The sequence below is a fragment of the Pempheris klunzingeri genome, chromosome 15 (assembly GCF_042242105.1).
Source record: "Pempheris klunzingeri isolate RE-2024b chromosome 15, fPemKlu1.hap1, whole genome shotgun sequence".
NCBI lineage: Eukaryota > Metazoa > Chordata > Actinopteri > Acropomatiformes > Pempheridae > Pempheris > Pempheris klunzingeri.
The window spans coordinates 10213102-10223918 of record NC_092026.1 but is presented as its reverse complement, the minus strand read 5'-3'; the positions used below and the strand labels follow the sequence as shown (position 1 = coordinate 10223918).

General features: G+C 41.6%; 1 protein-coding gene across 1 annotated transcript; it reads left to right on the top strand.

Moving 5' to 3' along the window:
* The first annotated feature begins 4439 nt into the window (after window positions 1-4439).
* On the top strand, window positions 4440-10453 carry LOC139214214 (NAD-dependent protein deacylase sirtuin-5, mitochondrial-like). The gene is made up of 9 exons (XM_070844982.1): window positions 4440-4513; window positions 5733-5837; window positions 6101-6234; window positions 6636-6861; window positions 7167-7254; window positions 7348-7401; window positions 8700-8823; window positions 9003-9118; window positions 9432-10453. The coding sequence occupies exons 2-9, from the start codon at window positions 5738-5740 to the stop codon at window positions 9502-9504; spliced, it is 915 nt and encodes a 304-aa protein (XP_070701083.1). The 5' UTR covers window positions 4440-4513; window positions 5733-5737; the 3' UTR covers window positions 9505-10453.
* The last annotated feature ends 364 nt before the right edge of the window (window positions 10454-10817 follow it).

The window sequence follows — 10817 nt, the reverse complement described above, 5'->3', positions numbered from 1 at the left end:
TTGGTGCTCACAAACGTGCACATTGACATGTGCACACAAATGCACACGTCTCTGCCTTTGGCTTAAAATCCATAAGCAAGATCCTCAGGTAAACAATACTGATTCTAGGTCCATAAACACTGTAATGTAGTGTGTGTGTGTGTGTGTGTGTTACAGCTATCTTTGTGAGACATTATGTCAATGATGGTCCTCACAAGAATAGAACAGGATTTTGTGTGTGTGAATGCACCGATGTGTAGAGTAATCACAAACTAACAAAAGTTTAGAAGTGACGCCCAGTGTAATCATCTTCTGTTGTAATGACAGAGCTCTTTGAATGATAAAGCAGTGTGTGTGTGTGTGTGTGTGTTCATAACGAGCAGTAATGATTGAAATCAAACCTGTGAAGTAGGTCAACCATCCATCCACACCCACATCCTTTAATGTTTTATGGCAGGTGACACATCCGCTGATCGCTGCACGGTAACTGATGCCATTATAATGTTATATCTTTGTGACTGTGTGCAGGGCCATTTAACTGTGGGGCAAATTAGATTAGGGCAGACACTAAACGGGTCAGTGCAATATAGTGATGCTTCATACATGCCCTCTGAATCCATTAGAAGCCCACAGAGTATCTGTCATTTGCATGCCACAGCCTTGTTTATGCAGGAGTCAAACAGACACACTCCATGTACGGGCTAACTAAGCTCACATTCAGCATCGAAGAATAAAGCAAAGCATCAGCCATTTAAACGGTGAAAAGTGGAGCTGGCTGTGAACCCTACACTCGTCTCCAAATGATCAGACACACAAAGCCGCCGCATATCAAAACAAATCACACAACTGAGTCTCATTGAAGCAGACGCCAGACTGGCAGTGCCTTGATTGTGATGTGACTGTGTTAGCTAGTACAAGTGCATTTTCTGCTCTCTCAGTTCATTGATGAAAACACGGATACAGTCATAAAAATTTCAGCAGCTCCGAAATAGATTTGTCTACTCACAAATCATCGATCTCGGCCTGTTTTAAACCTTTATAATGACCCTGAAAAAAAAAAAAAACCATCGCAAACAGAAACCAAAGTCTTTGTCTTGTCTAGAACGACACAGAGATAATTGCTTACTTCTTGTTTCACAGCCTTGGCAGCTCTGGTCATTTGTCATTATTAAGCACCTGGGCACACAACCATGAGACTTTTGGTTTCCTTGGCAATAAGCAAGCTAAATCCTGCTCCATGTCTTCAGGTGGAAGTGAGTCAACAGTGCTGTTGTACAAATCGCCCCCGTACCATCCTCATGCTTTGTATGAGCTCGTTGTAGAGTAGGGAAATGGAATAGGAGCACAGAGACAAATGACAGTGTCCTGCCATTGACAACAAGCTTGTCTCCACAGGCCAAACACTAACTGGCAAGAGCAGCCAACAACTAGAGAGGCATATCTGAGATAAACATGCTGGGTACCTTTTTTTTTTAATTCAGCATTTACTCATCCAGGAAAACACAACTGAGCACCCTTATCCTTTCCCAGCAGCGCCGTGGTTCACATTGCACACCTGGGAGCTGTCAGTACATTGTTGGCCACTGAGCAGCTGCACGGGAGGAGGGTGCAGCCGCTTTATAATTAAACTGATGACCCTGTGATTACAATCCCCTCAACCTATGGAGTGTCGACCGTTACTGTCCTGACTTCAGATAACAAAAACTCTGCTTAGTGACCTTCTGCAGTAAAACGCATTAGTGCTGGAGTGACTGGTTGATTCATTGATTTGCTGGCAGCTTTTCAAGTGTGACGAAAGAGCCGCTGCACGTCTCTGTTTATTTCTTTGTAAACTGGATATCTTTGGGATTGTTGGTCAGACAAAACAAGCAATTTAAAGATGGAACTCTGGTCGCAAGGGGACGTGTGATTTTCATGACTTTCTGACATTTTATAGACTGAATAATTAAGCGATTGAATGAATGAAAACATTGATTAATTAATCTATAATGAACATCATCTGTAATTGCAGCCCTGCACACACACACACACACACACACACACACACACAGACACACTGCTTTATCATTCAAAGAGCTCTGTCATTACAACAGAAGGGCGTCACATCTAAACTTTAGTTAGTTTGTGATATGTTAGAGTTATAAGCGTTACTCTACACATCGGTGCATTCAATACAGCTAAACCACAGTTATCTAAAAACATTATAAGATATGACTAAAAATGACCATCAACAAACTATCCCTCAAAACCAACAATACAAGTTATATAAAATCCCTTGTTGAACTGGCCAACATACAAGCACCACAGTGGACTACAGGCGTGGTACTCAGCTCACACATTTTGCTGAGTGGATAGATGGGTGTGACTCTGGGAAGCTGGGATGCTGAGGAAAGGATATATCTATAAAGTTGCAATAGCTCTTAGGACCAATGTATTTTGCATGTTGTATTTCAGAACATTATTATATTATTATAGCATCACGAGAACAAACGGTGAGGGGCTTGTGGTGTCATTCTAGTGATTACGCATGTGGGCACACTCAGATCATCCCAGTGAACGAGACTAATAAGAGAAAAGCACTCTGTGGCTTTGGCTGCTACAAGCATCAATATCCATGGGAGATTATCAAATCACTGACGTGACTGTTGAGATCTGTTTCTGGTCAAAAGAGGCTGCTGGTTGTGTCTAGATTATTCAATAGTGTGCAAGAGATCCGGATCCTGTTGACTCAGTCAGCATAAAATGCCAAGTCACCATGGTAACAAGGGATGCAACACGCTTTGTAAGAGGTGATGAAGACAGGAGACTATTCACCGCGAGCATCATCGCGGGATCTATTACAAATGTTTAAATGTGGTGATTAAATGTGGGAGAAAATGCTGAACAAATCGGATATCCCATCAGATTTTGTGCAGCACATCCACAGCCAAAGCCTGGACTACTACAGGTCACGTTGAAGCTTCTCTATATTATATAACGGCGTTGAATTATAATGTTATCAATTACCACACGCCGACGAAATCAAAATCCACACATGTACGGTGCATAAAGCTGTAAAATCTACGTTTCATATCTGAACTCCCTCAGTGCTTTTTTGCGCCAGACACGTCAGTAACCAGCAGCGTTAGTCTACAAAGTTGCATAACATTTCCGGGCACATTTTCACCCTGCCTTGCAAGAATATTTAGTGCTATCCATTAATGCATTTCAGAGGGATAAATCGCACAGGAAAACTGTGGAATAACCTATAGGAATAACCTATAGGGATATTGTTTTTTTCATTCACGTAATCCAGGAGTGTATCTTAGGCTATAATCCCCCCATAGTCCACCCACAGGAAGGCATCTGGCTACACATCAAACAAAAAGATTTGGGGCCAGGATGGATGGATGGATGGATGGATGGGTGGATGGATGAGCGCCTACCTGTCTTCAGGTTGAAGGAGAGTCGGGCTTCAACAAGATATGGGGTGTCGCTCTTGGAGCGGAGTCTCCTTATGGGTCTGCGGTCTGTGCTGCCGTCTGGAGTGGTCGCCATCAATTTGAACCAGTGTCCGAGGATGACTGCTGGCCGACTTGGGCAGACGCAGAACCACGGCCACTCACACACCGAGAGGTAGCTATTGATGGAGTTCACACACACACACACACACACTCACACACACCAGGAGAGAGAGAGAGGAGCAGAGAGAGAGAGAGAGAGAGGGAGGGAGAGAGAGGCGTCGGTGGAAATCTGGCATGGATACAGTGAGAGGAAACATATCAGACATATAAAATGGCAAAATACGGAAAGCTCACTGTTAACATTTAAATCAAATGTATATCTAGTCAATGCTGATTCAGACAATATAAGCCGGACTCAGGCTACATTTACTGATATAGATCTACATTATGTAGGCCTTTCTATTTTATTTTTAATTCAAATGGGCTTGGCTCTTAATTAAGTACAGTACTGCCAGTATTGTTGTTCAGGGTTTATGACCTTTCAGCTTGCAAAAGACAATTAAATCACATGAATGAGTATAATTTTGTATAATTCATAATTAAAAAGAAAAGAAAAATACTGCACTTAAACACCATATAGCCTGCTACTCTGTGGGACCACATAATACAGTTTAACACTCCTGCTGAAAACCACATAAGAGACCGTGAAAGGGCAGATCTCTTTGTGTAGTACGGTTTCCTTTAGCTGCTTTAATTCAGTTTATTGTTGTCCCACAAGAAGACTAAACATTTTGTCTAAAAGCGTATATATTAAATACACAATTAAGACTTTGGTTGACTCTAATTCTAGCAGGGGAGTGAATGAATGATCTTGATTGAATCGCACGGTACATTACCACATTACCACCAGGTGGCTCTCTGAATCTACACATTTGTTTCCTCCAGTTTCTGTGCTTTTTTTTTTTTTTCAGACCTCGATTTACGACAGTGCGTTACGCTTTACGGCCTCCCATCATAATTGCAGTGATAGAGGTAAACAAGCAAACTCGGCGCGTCTCTCTGCTCCACAAGTGTGAATATCTCAAAGCGAGGTGAGCACGATACAATTACGGAGGTGAGGTCATTTAAATGCGCGCGTATCCGCCCTGTTTTCAGTTGATTTTTACCTGTGAACACACACGTTTGGATGTGCACGTTTAGTTCCTGCTTATGTGACAGAGAGCACGACGGGACTTTCGCTAACTCGGTCCGCAGCGTCACGGTAAATGTGGTGCATCCTCCTGTTAACATGTCAGTAAAAGTAAACTGTACTCGGAAGATATTCTCCTATTTGAAGTCAAGTGGAAACTTAGCTGTAAGTTGTGGCTGTTTGCAGAGTTCTGACTCTTAAATCGGAGGCAAACTGTAGATTTGAAGCTGTGCAGCCTGTTAAACCTGTTTAGACAAGTCTGGCGCTTAGTTTGCTCATTGGAGCATTGGAGGGTGCGCCCATTTTTCTGTCTTTATAGTTTCAACGAGGCAGCCTCTTATTTTGCCACCAGCCGATTAGTTTTAAAACAGATTTTTATCACTTTCCCTGTCTTATCAGAGTTGATAGTCAGGCTCCTTCAGGTTTTTTTTTTTGCAATTTGTAGTTGCTTCATGAAGGATTATCACTGCTGCGATTGCACAAACGCAGTGCATACATTCTTGCAGCCATATCTTGTGATATGCTGGAACAGTGTTATATAAAGTGAGACATTTCTAAGGTCACAGTTGCGCATACTCTATAGAATTTTCTACAGAAGTGTCATAACTTCGAGCTAATTTTTAACAGAACAAGAGCAGCACCTGCACGCTAGAATGTGCTTTTTCCTATATGTCGTTGCAGATTTTAGAGAAAAACAAGAATGCATGTTCTTTATGGCTGCACCGTTACACCAAATGTTGAACTTCTGGATCACTTTTGCATCATTTTGTACGCATACACCCAAAATGTGGTGCAATTTATTTGTCATCTTTCCCCATCAGGACTCAAGGTAAAGTTTAGTGTGTTTACACAACACCTGGCTGCACCGCAAGAGTTTGTACAGAAAACATCTGGTGCATCTGGTGCCAGTAGAAGTAAGGCTAAATGATGATTTGTTATTTTCAGTAGACAAAAGTGCCAAAGCATGCAATATAAACAGAGAAACGTATGCACACATTCGCTCTGCACGCTGTAAGTTAAAACAGTTGATGAGGATAAAGGTAAGAGTGAAAAGTGTGACTTTGCAGTAATTTCTCATTTCTCATTCTCTTTCACGTTCATCTGGTCTAATGCAACAACAGTGACAATGCTCCTCCAAAATCGAGTTGCGCTTGCTCTTGGTCTTCGCATGTGCTCCACACATGCGACGAGAGGACCTCTGATGGACACAGCAAGACCCAACTCGGGTAAGATGAAAGCTATCAGATTGGTATCATATTCAGGTCAGCTCAGTGTTGGTCCTTCATCATTCCTTGGATACCAGCCAGTCAGGTCATCTTCTTCGATATAATTAGTTACAGAAATATAAATGTGTGTGTGTGTGTGGATAGATGAAGAGAAAAAGTTTGTGACTTGTCTTCCATTGGTTAATACCAATAGATACGCTATAGAATGGTTTAAAGATATCAAAACACTTGATTATATGTTGCTTTTCCTTTTGTTTTCTTAGACATGTCTGAATTCCGCAAGGTCTTTTCCAAAGCCAAGCACATAGCGATCATCACAGGGGCAGGTGTGAGTGCAGAGAGCGGAGTGCCAACCTTCAGGGGAGAAAATGAGAAGTGGAGGAAATGGCAATCTCAGGTGATTCCTTCAAAAACACGTGGCCGTATTTTTTAGTTTAGGTCCAAGATTTGTGTTTGGTCTAATTTCCAGCTGTGGTTCAGAGTTGTTGCTGCGCAGTGGGTGTATTTTATGTTTACATAATACATCTTCACAGCTCAGTGGATTTATCTCAGCAGCAATAGCTCGTTCGTTGCATAATCTGGATTCTTGTCGTGGGCTGCAGCAAGATTTACCTCCAGGAAAGAATCAAAAATTATCTTTCATACAAAAAATTATAATCTCCCTCCCTAATTGAGGTGTTTAAACTTAATCTATGCCGCTTTTCATTATCTTTCTAATTCCTGCCTCTGAATACTAAGCTTGTGGTTAATGAGCACTTGAGTTCTGACCTAAAACATGTCTGTGTTGTTGATCCCCAGGACCTGGCCACCCCAGAGGCCTTCTCTCGCAACCCGTCTCGGGTTTGGGAGTTTTATCATTACAGAAGGGAGATGGCTTTAAGCAAGAAGCCCAATGCTGCCCATCTGGCTATAGCAGAGTGCGAGGCCCGGCTGAGGAAGCAGGGGCGATCAGTGGTCGTCATCACCCAGAGCATAGACGACCTCCACCACCAGGCCGGGTCCAAACATGTGCTCAGGATTCATGGTGAGCGGCAAAATGCAGAGGATTCATTTCTCTGTGGGGATTAATGAAATATAAGTAAATTACATGTCAAATCCTGAAGGGATATGGAAATGTTCATTTCCATATATTCATTCAACTCATAGTCGTTGGCCTTTCTAACAAACAGTCCACACAGAGAGTTAGTCACCAAGTCTTGATTCAATTAAGTGCAGTGTTTATGAGTCAGCACACGAAAATATCATTGTCAGCCAAGTCTGTGGAGATGTTTTCTGTGACTCCAGCGGGCCTAAATGACAAGCAGCTGTGTTTTCCGTGCGAAACTGCAGGCAGCCTGATGGAGACGCGCTGTGTGAGTTGTGGACACATGAAGATGAACAAGCGAAGTCCCATATGTGCCGCCTTAAAGGGCAAAGGGTAAAATACACGCACACTGATAAACATGCCTCGGTTTGTCCCATATATGGGTAAAGCCGTTTAACCAACTGTGTTTGCTCTCTTAATGTACAGTGCACCTGACCCAGATGTTGCTGATGCTCAGATTCCTGTGGATAAACTGCCAAGGTGGGATTACTGTCACTTCATATTAATAACATGGAGGGTCAGATTTACTAAGCCCTTTGTAGTGCTTTTCTGATGCATGATATGCCTGGAGCTTTCCTTAACTATTTTGCATTTTGCATGGCTTCCAAGTATGTTTAAAAAGGAAGACTGTGATGGGAAACATGCATGAATCTGTATTATACAGAAATCTCTATGGGAGCAGAGGCAGAGTGATACAATGAAGCCACAAAATATCTATATCTATCTAATATCCTGTAAGATCAGAAGAAAACTGATGACAGGGAGTTGGTTTGTGCTAATTTAACATTACCAGTTGCACTCTTAAGTCAAGAGAGTTTAAGTGCAGTTGTGTCGGAGTGCTTGTGAGACATTAGTTGTGTCAACCACCATCTCATCCGCCACCTGTTCTGCTTTAAGCTTCTGTTGGACCTGCTGCTCCTTCCCCTCTGTCTTGTTCCAGCTCTCCCTCACCACCTGTTGCAGTGGCTTGTATATTCTACATATATCATGTTGTTATATTACGCATGTTTGTCTTTCTTTTTTTTTTTTTTTATCTCCTCAGAATTTAGCGTTCTGACCATTACATTAATAATGTAAATACGTGAAGGAACAGATATGTTTTCTTAGACGGAGTTACGCTGAGATCATCATCTTTTCTTGAGCTTAATCATCTCAGACGATACCTACCGCTCAATCGAGCCCACCAACTCACTTCCGCTCCCAGAATGCACCTTGTGCTGATGTTGCCACCCTAGTAAATCAGTATGAGAGCAAACTGAGTTAAGAGCTCACTGTAAGTTTTTACCTCTGCCAGTCTGGCCCTCAGGATCTGGGGGTTACACTCAGCTCCCATGTTAATTCAAATGAAGTGAGGCTTTCCACTTGGGGGCAGTGGTGTGCTATGGAAACTGTGACTTTCCTGATAGCAAATGTTTCTTTGAAATAAGGTCAAAGAGATGCACACTGACGATCAATTTTTAACCGAAATGCACACATTGCGAACAGCAACATTGTGTGCATGCAATGAACATGGGTTATACTGTAGAACCATAAGAAACAATAGGAATGTGATTATGCTTTTATTTGTCTCTGTGGTTACTTTATGTCTGACCTTTCATTTCTACAATTTCTACTAAACTGCTGCTGATTCTCTCTTTATGGGCTTTGACTATCAAGCATTTCGTACCTCTGACCACACAATCATGATGATTTGTACTTTTGAGTAGAATTATTCTGTGTTATTGTATATTATTCTGTCAGTTTCTCGTCTAAAGCTTGTTTGGTGTTGCTATATCAAGGTGTGATGAAAAGGATTGTCATGGTCTGCTGAGGCCCAACGTGGTATTTTTTGGAGAAACTCTGGACTCTCATATCCTGACCAAGGTGGAAAAAGAGATGGAAACCTGCGATCTCTGTCTGGTGGTGAGCTCTCCTCATTTTTACATGCATACGTGTTGCGTACATATTATCCTGTTGCATAATATTATTACATAAAACAATATTCGCTCGGAATCTCTCGAGCACTGGATTAGAAATACAATGCTGTACAGTAGATTTCAAGTTGACGCCGGTGTCATCGCTTTCTGTCGTTTTACTCATAGGTGGGCACGTCTTCAATCGTTTACCCAGCAGCCATGTTTGGTCCCCAGATCGCATCCAGGGGCATCCCAGTGGCAGAATTTAATACACAAACGACACCAAAGACAGAGTACTTCACGTAAGTCAGTCATGAAACTGAGAACATGTTGAAATAGATAAAACTTTACCACCTATCTGGCTCTAAAATGAATGAAGTTAGTATGAAAACATGTGAATTAACAGTGAAACCAGACCAGTGGGTAATGATGCATGTGTATATTACTATTTGGTGCCACCCTCTGGCAGCATAGACAACATCCAGGCCCAACTTGTTACCTTGACCATCGCATACTCAATAGCACTTTCATCTCAATGAATGAACCTCCACCTGTTAACCTAGAGTCCTGACCCCCAGTGTCTTCTTGTTTTGCTGTGTGTGTGATGTGGCACAGGTACCATTTCCAGGGTCCATGTGGAACCACGCTGCCTCCTGCTTTGTCGCGACATGAGTCAGAAGTTATCTAAGAATTACTGTACAGACAGCAACCAGTGGCTTCTTCTGCAGGCTAATGCAGTCCAAGGTTGGGGGGGCAATGTTTATTCTAAATGTGTGCCTTCAAACACTTTAGCAGTTGATGCTTGGTAGAGGGAGAGTTGTGCAGAATTTAGATTATTAAGACTTTGAGATGGATCTCTCTTAATACTTGAATATACATATATATATATATATATATATATATATCTATAGCTCGCTAAACTGGAAATGGGGTTGTATGTTTTATTTGCTGCTTAGAGTTAGGCAGGAACTATGCAGCTTTGTAAAAGGAAAGCACTATGCACGAAGTTATTTCCATAGGAAAATATCTGATGGTTTTGTTATTCTTCGCATATTTTGCGTATTAGATGCTGGACATATTTCTCCCGGTGCCAGTGGAGAATATTCCTCTTTTCTCTCTCCAGAGAATGAACAGATGTACAGAGCGTAACATAATCTTGTGCCTTTCAAAACTGTTTACACAACCTTGACCAAATGCTGGCTTTAAACCTCCAGTGCAAATCAACCAATGTTACAGAGATTTAACCAAGTCTACAGAGTTCTGCTTTTGACCAAGGACAGAGACGATAGAGAGAGGGAAAACGCTGTCCTTTCAGCCCTAACCTGAATCAGCATCATTTTCTCCTCATGCTGTTTGGCTGTTTATTATGACATCAGCATAATTATATGTCATGCACTATTCATGATACATTTGGTGCATTTTTACACACTCATCTGTTTTCAAAAAATATGTATTAAAGTACTGTGGTGGAAATTGTCTAAAAATGAAAGCAATAATTTAATAACATGATTATCTGTTTTTTTTTTTTTAAATCTTTTTTTCTATGAACATAGCGCACAGTTTCTTATTATGTACATATTGAAACTGCCAATGCAATTATATAGTACAAAACATAATCATTAAAACACTAAACGTTCGCTCGCTGTTTTTGTGTGTTATTTTCTGCCTTGAAAAAGCCATTCATGGCTTTTTCCTCAAACAGAGTGGAGTGTACCGTACTGTGTGTGCCCAAACTGAACAGTAGATGCCAGCATGAAGCTTTCTTTCCCAACCATAGATTAAATAGTAACATATGACTCTGCTCAGAAAGAGACACAGAAAACAGCACTGTGTCCACATGGAGTCTTCTCTTAGTATGCATGAGCGAGAGGAGACGCAGACCCAAGTGTCCTGAGGCCATCAATGAACTCACAGTTGTTACGGCTGAGCCAAGATGAGGACACAGTATCAGCCTCGATCATAATGCTGATGAAAATGGAAACCATTTGAAGTAGAAAGCAG